Genomic DNA, 24,563 nt, shown 5'->3' on the forward strand with positions numbered 1-24,563 from the left:
CGACAATTGAAAGCTCTTCACTAACTGGGTGTTGGGAGGCAGGTTGTGGCAGCAAACCTCCCACTGTTATGGAGAAGAACGACAGTGATTAAAACGGGCCTAAAGTGATGGATCCAAGTGTGGTTGACCCCCCAATAACAAATCTGACTAAAACACTGTCCTTTTGGATTTTTAAAAGTGCTACTAAAATACACCAGGGAGTCGGAAGTAATAATGAACAAAAAATGTATGCCAAGATCGCTCAAACGAAATGTAGTAAAAAAAAACGGGGCCAAAAGAGCACGCACAAATAATGCAAAAAAATTAATTAGAAATGTATCAACTCCTCCAAGAACAAATATATTTGTGCGAGCGGAAAAGAAGACTCAAAATAGCCAAAAAGAGACAAATGATGCTAACCAAACAGTAAAACCAATGATTGGCTCAAAAAGACCAAGAGAGAATTCTACTGCTGACCTCGTCGGAAGCTTCCATCGAGTTGTGTGAGTTTTCAACTTATTCTATTGATGACGATGAGGGCGCCATCAGTGCCACACTGGGCAAAGAACAACTCTCCCGAGGTCACACATACAACATCTGTACTTCTGGACCAAGTGAAGAAAGACCGATCGTAACCGAAAATGGTGTGCCAGTAAACAAACAGAAAATGGCAAACATGCCTGAGTCTCGATCAAATTCAAGTGATAAGGAAGGAAGAAAGTTTGAGACAAAGAAGATGGTAAAAAATGACTCCTTCATGAAATTAGATCCTAAACAAACAATAGCGCAACGTCTTAAAGCTGAGAGACAAACGTCGGAGTCACGCCTAAAATCAAATAAAAAGCAAGGAAATGGACTATGGAAAATTCAAATTAAAAATATTTTGAATGAGCAAAAAGACATCAACCTAAAAAGAGGCAATGTAATGAACTTATTACACTGTGTCCCGACATTATACAAAATAAGATCAGACGACGTTGTTGTTGTGGAATACTTGTCAGAAGATCGACCTGATTGGGTAAATCTACACATCAGATCAGGATCAATAGCAACGACGACACTCAACGCAAAAGATGACCTACTGTTCTTTGGATTTGAAGTAAAGCTTGTTGATGAGCAGATATCATAACAAAAACACAATCAACGCGACACAGGTGCACAGACTCCAAAAGAACAAAGAGGAGAGGATTTGTGGACCCAGTTAAAAGCGAATCAGCCGGTGAAAATAGTGGCCGCCCAGAAATCCTTCAGTAAAACACAACAACCTCACTTCCGGCACTAGCATAATGTCTGTAATGAGGAGAAAAATTGTGTATTATCATCATGGAATATTCGAGGCTTTGTTCATTTGTTTCAGGAAAAGTGGCTATTAGCAAAGGATTCCACTTGAATATGCCTGTAAGAAACTTGGCTAAGAGACCCACATGTTTGCGACGGTTACACTGTCTTCTTGAATCCTGCCGGAAAGAACATGTTCGGTCGTCCATTTTCAGGGCTGATCACAATGATTAAAAACAACAGTGATTGGAAAATCAAATCATCCTTAAATCCAAACATGTTTGTTCAAGAAACTATATTCGAAACCACTACCTCAAAAAACATGAATGAAAGGATGATGATGGTAATTAACATATACTGGAATCCAGTTATGATCTCGGAAGCAACATTTATTTCATCAGTAACTACTCTGATTGATGAATGTTTGATATCATTTTTAGACCCCGAAATCATAATATGTGGTGACTTCAAGACTTCAATTATGCTTGGCTTAATAAGTCGGCAGTGGTCCAAAATAAAGGCAAAACAAATGACAGCTCAGTACAAATGGACAGAGGAAAATGACGGACTAAAGAATTATCGCAAAGAGAACGTATGATGTTGAACGGTTGTACGAATGGAGACATTCCTCCAGTTTATACCTGGCAGCGGGGCAAGAGCAAAAAGACTCTACACTATATATGGGTCTCAAAGAACTTACTAGGTAAAGTCAACTCGTTGGCCGTAGTAAAGACAACCAAAAGTGATCACGATGCAGTAATCCTGACATGGGTGGGCGCGTCACAATTGAACCGGGTGATGTACACTGAAAAAATAACTATAAACAACAGAGCAAATAGGGTGTGAATAAGCGCAGAACAAGTGAGTAGAATTACAGCAGATTTCCTTAATACGGTGACACGAGACGCTGGTGTCAATTACACTCCTTTGCTGCAGAAATATGTTGTAAAGAAAAAAATCCACAATGGTGACTTTGCAGTTAAAACACACCCTTTTAGTTAAAAAATAAATGAAGCAAAGAAAGTGCTGCGAATAGACCTAAAACTACTGAAGAGACTGAATTTGGAGGATGGTCTGGTGCAGATGAAAAAGCGTCGACAAAAATACCGTAATTGGGTGAAGTCCTTTAATGTTACACGAGAGCAAGATCAGGCGGAAGCGATGTTGTGTCTAATAATGCAAAATGACAGGAGACACATCTGGGAAATTTTAAAAACTGGTTCCCTGAAATATGCATATTCACTATCAAATGGTGGTAATGGTGCCAAATGGGTAGAACATTACACGTGTGTTCGGAAACAAGAGAAGTTTAAATACGCCGTTACCATCAGACTATCCATCAGTCTGGTAGGTTATCGACTCCAAAGATGACATTGAATTGGCAATTCGGAAATTGAAGAACTCAAGGGCAGTAGGCCCTGATGGCATTTCAAATGTGTTGCTCAAAGCAAATAGTACCCTGTGGGCAAGCTTCATGGAAGCACTTTTCAAGAGAATTGCTGTAGAGAAGACCTTGCCAGCCTCGTGGCTGAGAGCATTTGTGGTTCCAGTGTTCAAGAAGGGCAGTCGAGACGATCCGTCCAACTATCACCCGATTGCCCTTCTTGACACGATTGGAAAGGTCTTTGGAGCATTCTGGCAGAAAAGGCTGACGCGCTGGGCAGAAGATGCTGTGTTGGTGGATGTGCGTCAATCTGGCTTCACAAAAGACGTAGGAGTGGAATTAAACCCATTACTCCTGAACTTGATAAAGCAGGATGCGATGAGGAGAGGTAGAAAGGTCTACTTTGCATTTATTGACCTCAGTCAGGCCTTCGACAGTATGAATCGAGATCACCTGTGGGCCAAATTAAAATCCTGGAATTGTCCTGGTGAATTGTTGCAACCTTTAAGGGCCCTACACATAAATACCTCGATTTGCGTCCGTTTGAATGCTCAAGTCGAGCTTTCTGATGTAATCAAAACTGAAAGAGGTGTGAAGCAAGGCTGCCCCCTGGCGGCGGCGCTATTTAAATTATTCATCTCAGACCTACCGGTAGCCTTACGAGGATCAAGGACTTTTCCACCACTAACAAATGGACAGCCAGTAAGCTGGGCAATCTATGCTGATGAAATTGTGTTCATAGACACTACTCAAATTGGGCTACAAAGATTGCTTGTTGCCCTACAAGGATATTGTGAGACAAATGAGCTACAAATTAACATAAAAAAATCGAAGACCATCTCGTTAGGCCAAAAAAAACAAAGGAAAAAAAACAAGTTTGTGTGGCGAATAAAGAATGAACCACTAGAACAAGTAAACAGCATACGATATCTAGGAGTATTGTTAATCACCTCAATACGTGAATGGGTGTGGACACAAGATCTTTTTGCCCGGATGCAGACTTTTGCGACGCAGGGAGCAAAACTTCATGCGGCTTTTGGCAAATTCACTCTCAAACCTGTTCTGACCTTTTATCACCAAAAAATGGTTCCAGCAATCTCATTTGGAAGCAAAGCAGGTTGGAACATCTCCTGTGACATCAAAACAAAGTTAGAAGGAAAATGTTGGCGGAGGATATTGTGTTTACCACAGAATGTATCTATAACATCAATCCGATATGAACTAGAGATTGAATCACTCTATGGAACGGTTCTGTGGAAATCGATAATGATCCTTCGAAAAATGAAATTGGTACCTGGAGCACGCCAATATGACATCCATCAGCCGACCTGCTAAATAGCTGGACGACAAAACTGTCCCTTATAATTGAAGATGCGGGTGTGTCATGGGAAGCGATATTGACAAGACCACAGACTGTAAAAAACAAATTGCGTCAAAGGAATTGGATCGGGAACGATGAAAAACAGAAAAAACTAGCCTCGACCATGGATTTTGGTACTGCTTCACAGAAACTCGATGTGATACCAAAATATTTAGCAAGGTTTCGGTCTCGATATCATCGAGATAAGTTTCTGCGTCTAAATCTGTATAAGACTAAAGAGATGGAAATGTTAAAACGAGACCCTACAACTTTAGATAACCAGTGTAGGTACTGTAGTAATCATAAAGAATCAGTGAAACATCTACTGATCGAATGTACCAAGATTTCAACACAACGTTCTTAGCATCTATATAAGTTGGCACCACAGAATGATAACATGGAAGAATGGTGGGTGTATTCGATGTCGGGCGTCAACACTCGACTGACCTGTGCAATAATCAATTTTATGGACGCATTGCAACTGGAAAAATAACATGAAAATGACAGTTCTGGAGAGGAACAAGAGAAGAGATGAGTAAAAGGAACTGATGTTTGTAACGAAAAGTTTGTCTTTTTTGTATGAAACTAAAAGTTCCAAATAAAATATATATATATATATATATATATATATATATATATATATATATATATATATATATATATACATACAATTTGCTCCCAATTCTCGGCATCAGTGATTCTCCAATCGTGGTCCACACATTTCCTTTAATAAACAGGACTGCCATGTTGCAAACAAGTGCCGTACAACCTGCCCTTTTAACAGCCCCTTTGTGCAACTGGTGCTCTTTTTCAGTCTGGTCAATCTCTCCATTTAAACATGCTGTCATAACCCAATGCTAAGCCATCTAATTTACAGGCATGGTCATTTCTGCACTGTTCTTAAAAATACAGAAAACTGTTTTCCAACCTTGCCCTTTGGATGCCAATGCCAGTGTTGATTGATAATACCTCCTTTACCAATTATCTGCCCCATGTGCCCATTCCATCTTCTGTCCTATTCTGTTAACCAACTGTTAGCCACTGGCCTGTTACTTTCTACTGATGCCTAAAAAAGGGTATTTTATCCTGGATTGTTCATAACCTTATCCCAATCCCATTCCTTCCAAACGCCAATCTGTTTGAGTTTTCATCTGTTTAAATCATTCCACAGCAGCCTCTAAATGCATCCTGGAATCCCAGGACACTAATACCCAGAGCCTGATTTGTGTTCAGGTACTTGCTTGGCGGGTTCCTTGGCCTGATACAGTGGTGCTGGTAGCTTAGCACAGATGTGGTAAGCCGCCATCTCCACCCCCGTGCCAATATGGCAGATCCAGCAGGCCCTTATATGGAATAAGGTAGGGTGGGATGAGGCATTGGTGTAGTCACGCCTTGCAGAAGGACTGTCTTATACTGCAGGCGCCAGCGCAGGGCGGGGTAAGGTCTGGCAATCCGGATTGGCTGCAGGCTGGAAGTATTCAAATATAAGGGGGATTGTAATGACAGTGTCATATTAATTCCAGTATATCATGGTGCTCTGTGCATCATGAGAGGTGACGTGTTGCTATCTTTTCAGTTCCCAAGGAAGTCCTGTCAGGAGCCAATGAAGAAGATGACAAAAAAGGAGCCGTGCCAGCCGTGCCACCCGCTGCCAAGTTACCAGCACCATCCCCTGTGAGAGGGGAGCCAACAGTGCCTCTGCAGTTGGAAAATCAACCCAAAAATATACCCGTTAATTCAGGTATGGTTATCGTCTTGTCCTGTTCCCCCTGTTAAAATATTTGATGAAATACAACTTCAGTCAGTGCAACATGCATTTCCTGCGGAGAATGCTGTGAACTCTTTTAGCCCATAGGGCATTAGCGGACAAACATTGCCAGCATGCCAATCATTATTTTATAACCTTAACGCTAATTTAGCGTTTTCATACATCATACCAGGGCCTTTTTTACCAATTTGCTACATAGAAGGGCGACACTCATGACCATCTGGCTAGGGGATGTAGGAGATCCTTTTTGGCGAACTCTCCTTTTGTGTCCCCCTGCACTCACTCTGCACACAGCCAATTCCTGGCTCTGACACTATCACTAGCAGGCTTTGCTTTTCCAGAGTCCCCTCCAGCCATCAGCAGGAGAGGATTCAATCTGATTATCTGTTTAGTAGCCCCCACAAGTCCTAGGAACTCCCGAGCATACCACAAGACCATCACACATCCACAGCATGAATTAACACAATGGGCCTCATTACACGGTAGGCGGTGAGCCATGGTGCTATTAGCGCCATGGCTCATGCCGGTAAAATACCGTAAAATACCGGCACCGCCTTGGCGGAAAGGGGATTTACCGCCCCATTCCAAGGTTGGAGGGGCGGTAAATCCCCTTTCCGCCATTGCCCTTCCCCATTCCCATTTCTGCCCCATAGGGCTCTATGGAAATGGGGAAGGCGCTAATTACGCCACCGCAATTTTGCGGTGCCATAATTAGCTCTGAGGTCCCTTACCGGGTTGGTTTTTAACGCCTGCAAAAAGCAGGCGTTAAAGCACCAACCCGCTAAGGGACCTCGTAGTAAGGCGGTAAGGGTTAACGGTCACCGTTGCCATTAACGGTGACCGTTAACCCTTACCGCCGTCCGTGTAATGAGGCCCAATGTCATCAACCATCCACAACATGACTAAATGTAATATCACCACCCCACTAGAAATGGCCTCAATGTAAGTTCTGCCGGCCTGCATACCTCTCACCCTTTTGCGTCTCCAGGGTGGCTGAAAACAGAGGATTTTGATTTTGGTGGGTGAGAGCTCACCTGGACCTGGAGACCATGGACGGCTAATGGGTGTGGCTTGTGAGTGTGCCTACTCCAAGCTAGGTGCCACCCTCCACAACCATGTGAGTTAAGAGACATGGGCCTACAAGGGAAGCCCTCCCTCCTTCTTTTGATATTTTCCTTTGGGCAAAACACTGAACACTTAGAAAAACGCCAAATATAGAGGACTGGATTAATGATCTGATTATAATGTCCGAATATGAATTGATTCTATCCAAGAAGCAGGGTAAAGAAAAAGAATATTGGTTTTTGTGGAAACCTTTTACTGATTTGTATGGTGATATAACACAAGATGATGGAAGTGAGGTATGAGTGTATTTGGTTGATGGTTTGTTTGTTTGGTGTGGATTGTTTGTTGTTTGTTTTTTATTTTTATTTTGTTTTTATTTATTTTTTTATTTTTTATTTTTTGGTTGTCTATTAGTTTGTTTTATCTGTGGTTGTTTTATGGATTTTGGGTCATTTTACTATGCGAGTATCTTTGTTTAATGATTATTTCTTATTGATTTGTTCACTCTGTCATTGTATTTCTTATTTTCTTATTTGATGCTCATTTTTAATTAATTATTTTGGAAAATATTTCATGTGATCATCTTTATAATGCTTTTATCCTTTCTTGTTGTATTTGTTTGAAAATCGTAAATAAAGATGTAAAAAAAAAAAAAAGAAAGGGGACTTGCAACCTGCGTTTCTCCAGAAAAAAAAACACTATACATTAAACTATACATTAAACCCAATGATCAATGGGACGTGTATGCACAGCCTGATTTGCATATGGTCTTTCTCCTTTTTTAATGGCTTGGCAGGCTAAAGAACAATGGCTTGGACAATTGCCCAGAGCTGCGGCAGCTGTTACGATTAATTCTATATCTACCAGCCATCACCTTTTGTTTTGTCTTTGCCCAAATATTGCCAGAATGCGCCCCGTAAGAGCTCATCTGTGATGACATTTCCCCAAATATTACTAGCATTTTCCCTTGGAAGGCTACAACTGTGATAGTATTGCCCACAAATACCAGATGTACATTCAACACATTAAGCATAAGTCTTTCTACTATGCCTATGCTTAACGTAAGAGCATGCAAACACTACCTTGCATACAAAGGCATTTGCTGGGTATATGGAAGTTATTTAATTACTCTTTGTCAAATGACAGTGTTTTCTGAGATGATGATACACTCATCTCAAAATTTGTTGTAATTTGATGAACAGTACCTTAAAAATGCTCACATACCTAGTAAATAACTTTTTTTAAATAAACAATTTCTATTGATTTTTTGGAAGCAACAATAGAACAAAACAAGAATTCACAAATAATTACTACAACACAAACAACAATAGCAGCATTACTCACAGCTATGTCCCTCTCCCCTCCAAGATTCCCTTCCCCCGACCCTCTCCAATCCATTTCCCCATTCCCTCCCCTGTACATGTTTTCGATATGGTGCTCCCCCTGTGTGAAGTCTCCCTGCCTCTCTGGGGGTGCTTCACATATCAACTCCCCAGGTCCCACTTCCCCCATACCTTTGCAATGTATCTGGGCAACCCCGTCTCCTGCACACTATGGGCCTCATTACGACCCAGGCGCTAAGTGTTTAACGGCGACGTAAAAGGCTGCAGCGCCGTTAACCAATTAGCGCCTAATTACGAGGTCCCTTTGCGGGACCCGACCTTAACGGCTGGTTTTTCCAGCCGTTAAAGTAGGGACCCGCAAAGGGACTTTGGTGCTAATAACGGTACTGCAATTTGCGATACCGTTATTAGCGCCTTCCCCATTCCCATTGAGGCTTGTGGGGCAAAAATGGGAATGGGGAAGGGCCATGGCGGCATGGGGAATTACCGCCCCACCAACCTCGGAATGGGGTGGTAATTCCCCATTCCGCCATGGCGGACACCAGAATGGACCATGGTGCTAATAGCACCATCGTCCTCCGCCTGGGTCGTAATGAGGCCCTATGTCTTCTAGTGCTCTGCAGTGATCCATCCCTTCCCTCCACATGGCCATCGTCAGTACCGCTGCGACCCCCCCACCCCCATTTAGTAGCCAGGTCTATCTTTGCTACCACCAGTCCTGCGTGTTTGAGGTTCTTGTCACCCCTCGAACCCACAGCAACCCCTAAGGATATGAGTAAGAGTTTGTTTGGGGCATTGAGGTAAATATCTTTTCATGATTAAAAACGGGCCCGAGTTAGTTTTTCCACAGTATTACATTAAAAATAGTTATTTACAATCACTAGGATGACCAACAGCTTTTTTACTATGTCCACGTAACTTAATAGTGTTCAAACACACATTTTTACATGCCTCTCCCATCCCATCACCCCTTCAGCTCCAGTGCCCTATCCATACCTCCTATGTTTATGTCCAGGGAACACAGTGGGCCTCATTCCGAGTATGGCGGTAAGGGATAGCGGCCACCGCTAACGAGAGCGGTGGCGGTAATCCCTTACCGCCATACTCCGAGTTCCCTTTGCGCCATGGTGGTTTTAACACCTGCTTTTAGCAGGTGTTAAAAACCATGGCGCTAAGGGACCTTGATGTTAATTACGCCACCGTAATTTACGGTGGCGTAATTGACGCCTTCCCCACTCCCATTATGCCCTATGGGGCAAGAATGGGAATGGGGAAGGGTAAATGGGGATTGGGGAATTACTGCCCCGCCAACCTTGGAATGGGGCGGTAATTCCGCCATCCACCAAGGCGCTGCCGGTCCGGGTACGGCGTCAACCAAGGCGTTAATAGCGCCATTGGTTAGCGCCGTACTCGGAATGAGGCCCAGTAACTCCAATATCTTCTCAGCTGGTACACTGCCGCTTCACAGACGGGATCCCTCCAACCAAAGGGGCGATTCTCCCATGGAAGCCAATTGCTGCGTGGCTTTCCCCATACGTGGGAAGAAAAGAGTGCAGATCACAACATAAGACTCAAAAGCTTTACTGTTGGCGCCTAAAAACGGTCCTAGAAGCCTAACTAACTAAGAGACACTTGAGTTGAGCTATAGTCGATTCTATAAAAGAGAACAGTTCACTTTTGAAACTGCTACTATCTGCATTTTAAAGATGTTTTGGTCCTAGAACTTTGCTGTTGAGAATATTGTCATCTATATGTAAGCAGGTTTCAGAATCTGTATTATTAGCTTTTCTTTGTTTTAAAACTTTGCTGTTGGCAAACATTCTAAGGTGAAGTCAACACTGTTTATTTTAAAAGTATAAGTTATCCTTCCTGAAACCACTGCACAGTCCACTTTCTATATCGAATTTGGCTGCCATCTTTAAGTAGGATGCATTCCTTTCTCGAGACACATGACCTGTTGATAGCAGCATATAATGCACCAATGGTCCGCCCTTATAGAAGCTAATTAGTACTAGTCCTGCTTGACAGTAGGTTATACTGACATGTTATGCTATATGTACTTTAAAGGCCTAATTTTGATTGGGGTGGTAAATGACACAGACAGAGATAAAAAGGAAGCGACAAGCTTTCTGCCTATTTATGCATATCTGTGCCATTTCATCAGGATTCCCCAGCAAGAGCAAGACCAGGAGACGGAAATATGGCCTGCTCATTTCCCTGCTCCTTGCATCAAAACTGATAGCATCGTTTCCCATATCTCATTTTGATTCAGGCGAAGAAGCTTTTATACTCATGGCGTCCCATCTCCTTTTTAAACCTGAAAAAAAGCGGAACAAACCAAAGAGATTCATAGTAATACTGATCGACATGCATGTACATGGTCTGTGCCATCAATGCTTATTTCCTGGATGGGGAACCACCTAGGAGATTTCTGTACCCTTTTACCAGCTTGTCCAGAAAATAATCAAAATTCCCCAGTGCCGGCTGCGGACCCGCTCATTCCACAGGATTATACACCTCATTCAAAATGAGCCTAAATATTTGCACACCTTTAGCCTAATCGCTACACTTTCATTTTTGGTCATGCTAAAAAAATGTCAAGTCAGTCTCAAGCGAGTCCAGTAAGTACATTGAAGCCTGTTTATTTTTAAAGCAGAGCCTACCCATCTCTACATAGCTGCACAGAGCCAGCTTACTGTTTTAAATTACATTTGGGGTCCATCTTTCCCTACTAGTGAGATATGGCCACCTCCCCTTATCACCTACTCCACTGTGAAAAACTCTGGTCTTGGTAGTCCTCTGTTCTTGGTAGTCCTCTGACTTACACCGTATCATAAAAGCAATATCTTGCCTAATGAAAAATGGAATTCTTTCCTTCACTAGCCTTCATTATATCCCACGTCCCATTATGCCAAGACAACACATGATTAAGCGTGAATTCTTCAGCCCACCTCCTCTCCTCTTACATATTTGATGATGATAAGCTGATAAAGGGGTTTCCCCTAAAACTGGCTCAGCCGTCAAGAATAGGCTAGCGGTACAAGACTGGTTTGAACCATTCAATCGAGTCCTGCTATTTGTGACCCATTCTTGGAACACATAAGATTGTGTTATCTTGATGATTTAGTTCCAATTATTTTCGAAATTATTCTGGAAAACCTGGAATTTATCCATAGGGATATTTCAACCCTCTGCACTCTGACATGTGCTGGTTTTGGGCCACCAGCACAGTTGCTGCTATTTTACTCAATTTCCATTCAGCTTAGTGAATATTATCTGTGGAATTACCATCCGCCTGCTTTTGACCTATCCTTTCTCAGCAAGTTCACCAGCTGGATTTCCCAGCTTATCCTGTACCCAATTCATCTCTTACTCTTTTGGGCTGAAGATATGCACTCATTCACTCCAGAAAAACTCTAAGAAAATCTTTAAGGCATGCACCTTTTGACAGGAAGTTGTTGGCCTGACTCATACACCTGCCATTATTTGAAGTGCGCTTGGGTTCTCAGCGGCAACACTGATCACTATGTTCTAACGTTTTGTTTCAAAACCTCTCAATCTAAACATTTCTTTCAAACAACCTGCACTGTAGTATGACACACTTGGGAGTAGTAAGGCACTCTTTTCCTTGAGAAGGCCCTTGAGTGTGCACTTCTGGTGCATAATGGCGATTTATCTGTCTCATAGGCTTAGCATAGTTTCACTCTATGGCTACCGACGAGTATGGATGACGGAATCTCATCCATTATCTGTTAACTACCTCACAGGAAGCAGACTAATAGAGGGTTTATGGGGTGCCTGCCCCGCACAAGACCGCCACGAGTCCCCTGGAAATGGTGTGCTCCACTTGGGAAACAAGTCCACTTAAGCGTGTACAAAGCAATGATTCACATTGTGAAGAAGGCATTCCTTCAATTCACAAGCATGTATTCCCTCTGAACAAATTCTTTAGAATACTACAGGACCATAGAAAAACTATTGCACCACTATTGTATAGAGGGATGTCCCTCTGTAATGGCAACATGGGATAGGTTCAAAACAGTTTTCAACAGTTTTGAAAAGTAAAACTACCAGCTACGCAGCCGCCAAGTAGATTCCGATCCTTATGTTCCCACACTATCTGGCCAGCAAAAGTCCATCACATCCACAGTAAGCGTGATGAGTTCATATTTCTTGGAAATAGATGCCACCATATATCACACCACATGGATTCCCCACTCTGTGTAAATACGCGGGTAAAACATTCATCCTTATTACCAGGATATAAGAGTAAAAGCACACCACTGCATATATTCTTCTCAAGAAATTATGAGTTACATCACACAAACAGGTGCCATAACATTTTACAATAAACATAACATTGTTCTGGTGTAGATTTTGCTATGCCATGCTCCAAAGGCACACATTATTCCAATTGTTATGATGAACACATCAACTAAATTAGTAAAGTGGTTGGTTGGAGATAATTTTGTTGGTTTGCAGTCAAAATATCTGAAACAAAACAGAGTGGTACATTTCAGAGTGGACAAAAACATCGAAAAACACAGCAACCATTAATTAAATAAATAAAAGGTAGTGGGGTAAAGGGATTAAAATGGGTCGGTATGGGTCCGGATGGGTCGGGATGGGTTTGGGGTGGTGTTTTAAAGGTTTAAGGGTTGCCCCCCTAATTAAAAAAAAAAACAAAACAAAATCTGTGTTTTTTGGTATTCTTTCCACTTTGTTATGTACCACTCTGTTTTTGTGGTCAGTAAAATCACATATAGCCCATTTTGTTCAATTTATTATTCATTGTCATTGTATAAGATGACAGTTTGCAAGACTTGTATTCTCACAATACACACACACAAGCATGTGCGCACACACCAACACACAATAAATAATTTAGAAAAATGAAATACAGATGCATACTATTTACAGAAATGCAAAAGTGAAGACACTATTGTGTTTGTACAAAATCCCATCAAATTACAAAAGACATTTGTTTTGACGCCATTAAAACACATAAAACATATTGTGGTTAAAGAACAAATGTAGGCATTGAATAATTAGTTGAACTTGGGACTTGTTAACAGATGGCCGATGTGCATGTCTTTGTTTCTTAGTGCAAGTTAATTGCCATGCCTTCATCTGAACCAACAAGATCTAAAGGCCTAGTATTCCTAAGGTTGATAAAAAGATCTTTTAGCTCTACTGTAGATAGTACTATTATTAACAAATAGCAATGGGAAACTGTTATCCTAACCACATTCTATCCGTCAGTAACATACATCAGGAAACAAGTACATGTATGTCCACCTTAACACTTATAAATTAGTGACACAATGGAACCACCAGCTCTAAGAGAGGTTTGACTGTGAGAATGAATGTCTTGTGTTTCCTGGATATGTTATTTACTCAAAAACCAAAGGTGAAAGGGAGAATGTGTTACTGAAAAGAATATAAGCTCATAGTTTTCTGTGAAAAACAATTCAGGAGCAGGATTAGCACAAGGTGACGGGGAAGTGAAAAATCTTAGTCATACCAGCCATCTTCAAGATTGATGGTTATAACACATGGGCTGATTCCCTAAATAGCCAATTTAAAGAGGGGGAGTTTATGTAAATATTTGATTAGCCTCCATATCATATGTTACTTCATAAAAGCATCAATTACGAGAGATGGAAGGAAATGGGGCTACATTGCCCGAGTAGTTGTTAGTATGAGCATCTTCCAGGAGACAAGCAAGAAGCTATAAGTAACTTATCACATGTATAAAATGATGGCAGTAGACTTATGCTGTTCAAGATTGATGTGAGAGTTCAATCTTGGAACTCATTTTGTTTGTATATCCGCACATCATGTAAGAGGTCCACATAAGGTGTGTCCTGATGTGAAACGCAACATTTTGGAAAAGGCTACAGGATACTGATGTGGAAAATGGGGACTGAGTGTGGTAATGGAGCATTAGATAACATCAATACATTTCAAGACTAAACACAGAAATGTCGATGACCAGGCACATTTATGGAACTTACATGTAACACCTGCCCATGCGTGCAGAGTATTTTATATATAGAAGAAGAAGCAGCAGCAATGGAGTACATATAAAGCTTAATTTAGCTGTGACTGTACTTTATCAATTGCACAATACATTATCCTCTTAGAGCAAGTATACTTAAGTTAAACCATAACAAGACTGAATATGCTGTGTACACAATTTTCCAAGTATTACAGAGAGAGGATAAATACATCTGAATGTTAAAGAGAGTCATTCTAATATTTCATTTAGGCCAGTGATATGTGATTACAATTGATATAGCCATTCTCTTTTCCTGTAGGCCAGAGTTTGATCAGAATTATTATCGCTTTATTTATTTATTTTTTATTATTTATTTATTTATTCATGGTGCTTCTATTGCGATTATGCTTCAACACTTGACAAAAACTTATGAAATGAATTCAGAAGTGTAGATATGATGAAAATACCATAATAACGACCAATTAAAGAGCAAGTGGGAAAACTATGTAAAGGTAAACCAAAACAAGGACGAATTAGTATAAAGCAAAAAGGCAAGAGATCAGAACTAATGTAGAATAAAGAAATCTGCAGAAGTCATAAAGACATGCGATAAATCCCATCAACAAGAATCTAGAGGCAGGCACATCCGGTGGTTTAACTGTGTTGGAGAACTTCCGATAATAACACCAAACAAGAACCAAAACAGAAGACAGTGCGAGTCCAATCTATAGATAGAAGTACAGACATAAAACTACAATGCCCCCAGTTCTCAAGCTGGACTCACGCATCAAGAGTACAATACAAAAGAAATGGCAAATTAAAAGATTGGAAAATGTAGACAACTGGAAACCTCCCAGATGAAGTATTTTGAAAGACCCGCTCATCCACCACGGCTCCTTACATCAGCCCCCAGTGCGGGACACAGGCTCCAGAAAAAGCCAGAGAACAAAACAGGACAAGTCCAACAGATCTATTGAATGTCTGTGTCTGAATGGTTGATTTCCATATAATGGGGTACAAATGGAACGGTCAGTGTTCACTGGTTCTAGTGTGCACTCCTCTATTTATTATAGCTGCATGCAGATTTATTCGGGGTATTGAATGCAGTACATCCCCCCTTTACTGTTGCAGTTTGTATGTTTGTCGTATATGCATGTTTATGTGCCCAATACACATTTTCCAAGATAGTGGTGAGTAGGGATGCTAAGCAAGACGCACATGGTTGATGCTCCTGGACTGGCAGGAGGCTTCATGAAGTATTAATCCTAGTCTGTTGTGTCAGGGTACTGGTGCAAGAGTGGAACATTAGGTCCCTTAGGTTCTTACCCCTTTTCAGTACCAACAGGGTTCTTTCAGAGCCAGGTACTTTCAAGGAGACTAAAGGCCACTATCTCAAAATAATCATCTTGAATCCTTGGCTATTTGTTAAAAGCAGAAACACATACTTTTATCATTTCCCATCTGGTCCTCCTCTGGTAATTAATGAAGACTCCCAAGGGACATAGGGTGCCTCCTTCTTATATCCTCTTGTTACAAGATTCCCTGGGTAGCTATGATGTTTAGCCGTTCCCCTTTTTTGGAGTTCATGGGGCAGATTATTTCACAAGGCTTGTGTGTGGAAAGTGCATTCGTGACAGCTGGTACTTCTAGCTGCAGATTTGAAAAGTAAGGAGCAAATGAGTAGGCCTAGTTTCTGGGGCCTGTCCTTTTGCCTTTTACATTGAGTACACATAAAAAAAATCAGTAATATGATAATGTCCTACTCATCCCTTCATTGATTGGCATGATTTGTTCATAATACAAATAATAAGTTGCTCCTTTAGATCTTGGCATAATACATCCCTATGTCTAATATCCTTCTGTTTACCTAATTTTGAAATTGTTTCTCTTGCAGTTTGTATGGGGATTCCATTTGATAGTAGTGTTACACTCAGGGAGCTATGATGCAAATATGCTTCACGTGTTGTAAAGTTAAGTACGATGCTGACTCAGGCTGTAGGAAAGAAGCATGGGTTCTAAACGTCTTTTGTGGCATTCTGAGGGCTTGAACCTGCTATTCGGAATTTAACCAGAGTGTGCGTCATGACTTGTCCCCAGGTTTAACAAAGTAAGGATGCAGATACTCCTGTTAAACAGGAGATTGAACACAGAGAGGTTCAACTCTTAATCACAAGGCTCGTGTCATTGAAATGCATGTGGTCACCAACCAGTGGGGGACGGCTTCATTCAACTTTCATGGGCTTCTTCCTGGGCTTTCTCCCATGTGTGGATTTGAGCTTGAATCAAAACATCTTCACAAACAGGTTAGATCTGCTTGTATCAATCGCAGCTGCACTCTCTGAGGCAGGCAGTCTGCATGTCCATAAACAGCAACATCAATATCCCACTCACTCAGTGGTAGGAACAATGTCTGGGCGTCGTATCTTGCATTGAATTTATATATGAGTTCTCTGTTGGGGTACAGCAGCTATTTACCACTAGAATTAAACAAAGGATGGCACCAAACAGTGGAGTGCTCAAAGCCATCTGTGTTGAGAGACTTGCACAGGGAAAGAGGGTTAGTTGGGGCATAGTATCCCAAAGAGACTCTCATGAGGTACAATTGGTATTTGCATCCCGATGAACCCTCAGAAGAGGGCTCATGAGGGAAAGGTTGAATAAACCAGATTGGGGAAAATACAAAACGCTCAGGGCCTCATTCCAGAGGTGTAGGTTGGAACGTTCAGTCTTATAGTGTGCATTTTCCAGATTAGAATAGCAGCGGTCAATCCCCAGTAGGATGTCCGCCAGGTGTTGATTGGCCAAACATCATAGAAAGTCCATCTGTATTCCCATGGATATTTCCTGCCTTATGCCCAGTCTGATGGCCCTCAGGGCCCTTAAAAACCTCTCTCGCTAGTGCAGGCCGGTCTGCAAGTCTTGGGTGCGACTGTCCATTGGCAGCAGGCATGTTCTTCATGCCCCTCTACTCCAGGAGCACACTCCTCAGCAAGCTTTCCCTTCTGGACCTGCCACTGGGTGACGACAGACTCTTGGCAACCTCATGATCCTGGGGCGGCATGCGCAAACCAATCAGCTCATTGCCGAGCAAGACCTCTGCGAGGACATTGTCCTGAGCACCAGCATCGATTATTTCGATATCGTCACGATTCTAGAGTGATGATGGCAGTTTCAGATTTGCTAAGGGGCCCAGCCACCCTCTTTATGGTGGCGAAGGTATGAGGACTAAACGTCAAGGTCACATTGCACTACTACTGTCAATCTGGCTCCAAGGTCTTTTTAGGTATCAGGTCTCTAGGTCATATACAAAAGCTCTGTAAAAGGGATCTATGTGTTTTTGCTGCAGCGCAACTCCCCAATTTGGCTCCCTGCCGACTCTGACTCACCGAATCCTGCCCACTGATTCTCCCTCTAATACCCTCGACACTGAATCACTTTAAGTGATGTGGCTCCTTCCTCTGTCCCCGCTTCTTTACATCTCAAATGCGGGCAGGATCTCTGCCTTCAAACTCCCATCACTCTCCCATTGCACCTCCCGATCATGGACTCTGCTCCATACCCTCCAACCCCTGACGCGGACAGACAGCTACCACAAGCCTGCCCCAAGACATCCTTTCTACCCTTCCCTCCGACCCCACCCCTTAGCTCCCTGCCCCTTACCCCACCACCGAGCCCTCCCAATACCCCTAACCGCACTCCTCCGTCCCACCTCCACCCAGTCCTTACCTCCTCCTCCTCTGTGTGGTGTACCCTGGTCATAAGGCAGACCATGCTAAAGCATTGGTGGGACAGAGATCCGGGAAATGGCGTTTGGTGGTTTTGGTGAATATGTCTTCGCCCAATTTGGGTGAATCCTGTAAAATAACTATGTGCCCATTCATGAATCTCATCTAAGATTCAGGAGGATATCTCAGCGGCAAGGTGCCAGTCTTGGAAGCAAGACAACACGGAGCAACACAAGTTAAATCCCAGAGTCCGCACTTGGAAAGCTCTCGGTATTAAGCGGGTTATAAATAACCTATCATATCAAGACTGCCTGGTGATGCTCTCAGACTCACAGTGAAACCATGATTACCTTCCAGGGAATGTCCGTGGTCTCCTTCTACAGTAGAAAGGGCAGATTCGCTGTCTGTAACACCATAGTCTTACCCTTGCAATCAGGAGCCTTTTCCCAAATGTCTGAGATCCACGCAGTTCGAGCACAATTCAATGCAGTGCTTGCCATTGATCCCACCACCATATAATACATAAGGTTTGTGGACCCTCTTGGACCCTTCTACCTGGGTATTCCCAAGTGGATCCCCCACAGCCAACTGTCTGAGTAGACACACACAGGGAAAGAGGAAACCTGGGGGCTCCCCAACTGTGCAATGGATATTCAGATCTCTGATGAGGTCTGGGATGAGCATCATGAATCTAATGTTGGGTAAAAATAGGTCATGTAAAATCAATAAAACACACAGCCCTGGGCAAGAACTCTAAGATGGAAACTGTAATCTTACAGGCATGCGTTATTTCCTGGTACCCTTCGAGATTCTATTCTCAACAGCGCTGTGGGTATCACAATAGCCAGATACAGGACATATATCCTGGAGAAACTAGGCTGACCACAATGGGAATGCCACTTGCAGGACAACAGGAACTGGGTTACTGACTCAATATCCCTTCCATTTTAGGGGAAGACAATGGGCCTCATTACACGGATGGCGGTATTAGCATGCCGGTAAAATACCGGCACCGCCTTGGTGGAAAGGGGAATTACCGCCCCATTCCAAGGTTGGCGGGGCGGTAATTCCCCCTTCCACCACTGCCCTTCCCCATTCCCATTTTTGCCCCATAGGGCATAATGGGAATGGGGAAGGTGCTAATTACGGCACCGCAATTTTGCGGTGCCGTAATTAGCACCAAGGTCCCTTAGCGGGTTGGTTTTTAACGCCTGCAAAAGGCAGGCGTTAAAGCACCAACCCGCTAAGGGACCTCGTAGTAAGGCAGTAATGGTTAACGGTGACCGTTACCATTAACGGTGACCGTTAACCATTACCGCCATCCGTGTAATGAGGCCCAATGTACATTAAGAGTGTCTATGAAATGCAGCACACATTTAAATCCAGTTTGTTATGTCCTGTGGTGCGAAGGCCATTGTTGGCACCACACAGGCTTCTTTATGAGGGATGTTGTCAACCCACTTATTTTTGAATATTTATGTTGGCTTCCACCAAAAAGGAGTACCTACTTTCCCTACACTCTTGATATTATAAGGACGTGGGATGACACCGGGTACCCCACAGGTGCATCAGGTGGTGACACTTTGCCAGACATGGGAAGCCAATCCACCTCAGCCAAAGGAGCTAGCCCCCTAAATCAGCCGAGGTCACTATAGCAGGACCCCCATGAGCTTGGGAGTTCTGCATCTGGGCTGGCAGATGTGTGAGCGAGGGTTGCCTTATAAGTAACGCAATGCAGGCAGTGTTTAGGAGTATCTTTGCAGGGATGGGAAGCCAGTGCAGCTCCCTTAGGATGGGAGAAATATGGGGATTATGTAATAAAATGTGATATTTGTATAACACTTACGGTTATTGTTTTGTCTTTGAACTGCTGTGGAGTGGAAGGCCCTTCGGAAGATCGTAATCCGTGCAAACATGAAAGTGAAAAGAGCATTACATTGCATGCAAATAGTATTTAGAATTGTTAGGCAGAATCCTGTGCAGTGCCCTTAGGGACCACTACACACAATTAAGACTACAGGTGGCAATACAAGTTTTACCTTTGGTACAAGCCTGTACTACTACGTTAAAGTGGTAGCAGTAGCAGAGCAGTCAGGCTTATCTCAAGAGTATATGAGCAGTAGCAGAGATTACACAAAGGGACCACAATTACTGTGACTCAAGCAAACACTGACTCAAGGTTTCAGGTAGAAAAATGTAAATACATTTATTTTTAAACCATTTGTTATAAACACAACACTTCTATTAAATTCAAAACCACACGTAAAATATACTACCACTAACCAATTCACTTTGTACAGTATGACTCAAGGTAAGTACCCGGTGTTACGAAACTAGACACATTACCGCGAATACGATTGCAATCACTTTTTGACAGTTCGGTCTACTAAATAAACGCGTATCCGTGACAAGAAATGCTACCGGGGCAAAAACACACTTAGCAGCTGAGATACCCAGAGGGAGTTGGAGGCAAAAATCATAGGCAATATTATAGTTAGGCAGACAGAATTGAAGAACACTCATAGACAGGAATTCTAGTGTCAAAGGGCTGGAGTAGGGTCAAGTGACACCGGGTGCCTGTTGTTGAGGATCACACAGTCGGACAGTTCACGATTCAGCGTAGCCAAGAGTACTTTGATATTGTCAATGTTCCGAAGCAAAAGTTATAAGAAGGAGGGAAGACAAGGGCAAGCCTTGGAGATGAAGAAAAGGGATTCACCCTAATTCCTCAAGCAGAACACAGTACCTTATTCAATGGAGAAGCTGGTGCCCTGGCAGTTGTTCCTGTTGGTTTCCCGCAGACCCATGGTTCCTGGAGCTTCGATGTGAAGGAGGACGTCTGAAGGGGTCTGCACCACACAGGGTTGAAGCTGGCAGCAGCGACGATGAATAAAAGGTGCGCTCCTTAAAAACAGGAGAGGCTCTTCAGATGGCTATCCGGACCACTACAGCAGTGTGCAGCGATTTCGACCAAGGAAGAGGACCCTCTGGCTGTAGAAGATGAGCTGGTTATCCCCACCAAGCTCAAGGGAAGAAGACTCCGGACTGGATCTTCTCTGGTCGTCGAAGGGTAGATAGCTCAGGACTGCAGATGGGCTTCACTGGGACGGGGTAGTTGCAGCAGCTGACTTCTTCTCCTCTTCTCTTCGGTTCCTTGTAGTTCCTGTGGCGACTCTCTGACTTCTAGCCCAAGAGACCTGCCTTTTATGCGAAAAACCCCCATTCACACAGCCTGGCTGTCAATCACGCAGCAGGGGGGTTGGCTAGCTCGGACAACCACCTCAGCCAATCATGGCAAAGTGTGACTTGGGTTTCCTAGGATACCCTGTGCAGGGGGTGACTACACCCCTCCCTCACATTCAGCCCACCTAGACACCCAGGCGCCTGGAGGAGGACTTCTGAGCAGAAGCCCACCAAAAGACGGCGAACAAAGGAAGCAAACTTGGTTTTCCGTGCAAAGTAAGACACAAGAAGGACTTTAACAAAAAGAAATGGCGAATAAACCCGACCGGAGCCATAAGAAAAAGTATTTGGTCAAGCGGGTTTCAGTTTGAGGCTATTATAATACCCTAAAACAACACCATGTTTATCTAATATAATCGCGGTAGAAAAGTTAGGGTAGATACCACTGCCACCAGCCAAGTCTAAATGTTAAAAGAGCGAAACAATGCTCTAGGAGGTACAGATACAAAGGGATATGCAGTAACCCTTTCCAGCACTCCATGGAAGTTGGGATGTACTGGATCTGTGGTAATTTGAGTCAATGGTAACTTTACCCTTTTCTGGGGGACTGTAGTCAGCCCCAGAAATGGAGTCGGTGGGAAGTCTAAAAGACAATCCTGTGTCACTGCACTGAAGGTGCTGTGTAACACACAAAAGAAGGGGGCTACTAAAGTGGTGTACTCCAGAGTCCACAATCATAAAACAGGTAAAAGACACATGGCAAACCATGCGTAAGAGTGGGGGAAAACGTCATACTCTTACCAAGTGAAAGAAATTAAACTCCAGAAGTCCAGCAAAGCTGCTGGGGGACTCACTAGGTGAGGGAAATTAGCCATAAATGAGAATTCTCCCTAACAAGAATTAGGTGACTTCAATTACTAGCAGAGACGACTAGTGTAAAACATTATTAAAATCATGCAGAGCATTGTGTTCAGGTGCAGATATGACTGCTATGTCAGTACCTATGTGACAGCTGGACTAAATTCTTTGTGGGACTCAGCTGTAGTCTATGGGTTGCACCTCAAGAGGGGGAATGGGTGTTATAAACAGTCTATCAACCCCTAGGGTAACTGTCTAATGTTGAGGGTTCTAGAATACTCTACACGCAGAACACGTGCACACTGAATAACATAGGCTCTCATTACAACTCAGGCGTTAAGGGTTTAACGGCGCCGTCAGCGCCGTTAACCCTTAACGCCTGATTACAAGTGTCCCTTTGCGGGTTGGTGTTTAACGCCTGCTTTTAGCAGGCGTTAAAAATCCAACCCGCAAACGGACTTTGGAGTTAATTACGGCACCCTAATTTACAGTGCCGTAATTAGCGCCTTCCCCATTCCCATTATGCCCTATGGGGGCAAAAATGGGAATGGGGAAGGGCAAATGGTGAATGGGGAATTACCGCCCCACTCACCTTGGAATGGGGAGGTAATTCCGCCATCCACCATGGCGGAATCGTAACCTTAGTGGCGCGGACCATGGTGCTAATAGCACCATGGTCCTCCGCCAAGGTTGTAATGAGGGCCATAGAGTCAAATGCAAATGAAAGCACCATTGTCAGATATGTCAAAGTTACATTTAAGACATGTCCTCTTGTCTGTACCATCGGTTATTGCAGTACGAATGTTTTATATTGGATGCAAAAGTGATGGCAGTAATACATAGCCATCTGTAGAGAAGAAAAATGCTGTCCTCCACGACATGGCCAATCTCCAAGACTCCCCGTGCTCTACAGAAAGCCCACTTGCTACCCCCGCCCCCTCATATGAGTACCTGAATATCCATTTCTCTGTCTGCCGTTGCCACTAGCCCAAGGTCAGGTGAGCCTGACCTTGGGCTAGTGGGAATTGTTTGGAAGTATTATTCGTCTGCTGGCACCCTGCAATCTCCCTTGCACCCCCAAAAGCCTAACGCTAAACCACATGCACAATGACAACGCAAAATGAACATGCACACTTGGCAGTCACATGCGCAACACATTGCAATACATGTCCAACCATCGGGTGGACCCACGGGGTATAATCAGAAGACAAATCTCACTTTCACATGAGGTTATGTATATTTCGGTATCCATTTATTGTATTTATAAAGCGCTTCCGCCAAAGCGCTTCACAGAAAGGAGACGGCACAAAAATGGGTGAAAAAGTAACAGGTTACAAAATGATTGGTAGGAGAAAAGATGAGTTGTTAGAGCAGAGCGAAAAGAAGCCAAGGTTTGAGAAGAAAAAAGATCAACACGAGAGGAGGCACAAGGAGGTACAGGGACTGCAAGAAGGAACTGAAGTTGCAAGCAAAGTGGGCCAGCAGGCATTTAAAAGAAGACAAGAGAAGAGAGGTAAGGGGGGGGGTAAGATGATGGGTGCATTTGAAAATAATGCATAAGAAGTGGAAGAGAAGACGCAAGTGAAATGTGAGCCGTGCAGAGCTAATAATAGTAGTGCGAGGAGAGGGCAGAAAAAGAGTACGATGGTGAGAAGTGCACATTGAGCATAGGGGAGCGAGTTGGGAGGAGGGCAGACCAAACAAGAGGTCGGAACAGTAGTCCAGGCGAGAGAGAGAACCAAAGTCGAGATGAGGAGTGTAGTGGCTTTGAAAGACAAAAAAGAACGGGCTTTGCATATATAAAAGGGCTAAAACCGGCATGGGCGAGAAGTGTTGGAGATATAGGAAGAGAAATAAGGGAAGGATCAAAGGGGACACCAAAGTTGCAGGATTGCAGTGGAAGGGGGATAAGGCAAGGAAATTGCTGAGAGGTGGAAATAGAGGAGTAAGGGAAGAAAAGAATTCCAGTTTTGGAAGAGATGAGATGTAAGAAACGAGAGTGCATCCAAGATTGAATGGAAAGGAGACAATAATGAATAGAAGCAGAACAAGAAGAAAAGGAAAGAAAGAGCTGAGAGCCATTAGCATAGAAGTGGTAAGATAGTCCACAGGGTTTAATAATGTCGACGAGAGAAGAGGTCTATAATGAAAAGAGAAGAGGCCCAAGAACAGAACCTTGAGGGACATCATAGAGTAGTGGGAAGGAGGAGGAGGGTTTGCCGCATCAGGTGACAGGAAAGCAACGATTTGAGAGATAGGATTGGAACCAATTAAGAACAGAGCCAAAGATACCAAAGGAAAACAGATAGGAAAGACAAAGCAAGTGATCCATAGTGTTGAATGCCGCGGGCAGATCAGGAAGGGTAAGAATAGAGGACTGCCTAGCATGGCGTGCAGAAAACAAAGAGTGAGATATAGAAAGAAGAGCAGTTTCAGTGGAATGTAGAGGGTGGAATCCAGATTGAAGAGGAGGAAGAAGAGATCTAGGTAGGTGGAAATCTGAAAGTAGACGATGCTTTATATTGCAGTACACCAGCGGGTATGACAAGATAACAGTGTCCTGAAATATCTTCCTGAAACATATCAGATGAAGACCATTTCTTACTTATAAATCAAAGT

General features: G+C 43.2%; 1 protein-coding gene across 1 annotated transcript in view; it reads left to right on the plus strand.

The window, feature by feature from the left end:
* The window catches only part of LOC138513860 (Golgi membrane protein 1-like), a 191,322-nt gene that overhangs the window by 160,526 nt on the left and 6,233 nt on the right, over positions 1–24,563 (plus strand). Inside the window, exon 9 of the mRNA XM_069628975.1 lies at positions 5,578–5,742. Within this exon, the coding sequence (XP_069485076.1) occupies positions 5,578–5,742 (165 nt within the window). The remainder of the gene's footprint in view (positions 1–5,577; positions 5,743–24,563) is intronic.

This window comes from Ambystoma mexicanum, chromosome 12 (genome assembly GCF_040938575.1).
Source record: "Ambystoma mexicanum isolate Mex_15411 chromosome 12, UKY_AmexF1_1, whole genome shotgun sequence".
In the NCBI taxonomy this organism is placed as follows: domain Eukaryota; kingdom Metazoa; phylum Chordata; class Amphibia; order Caudata; family Ambystomatidae; genus Ambystoma; species Ambystoma mexicanum.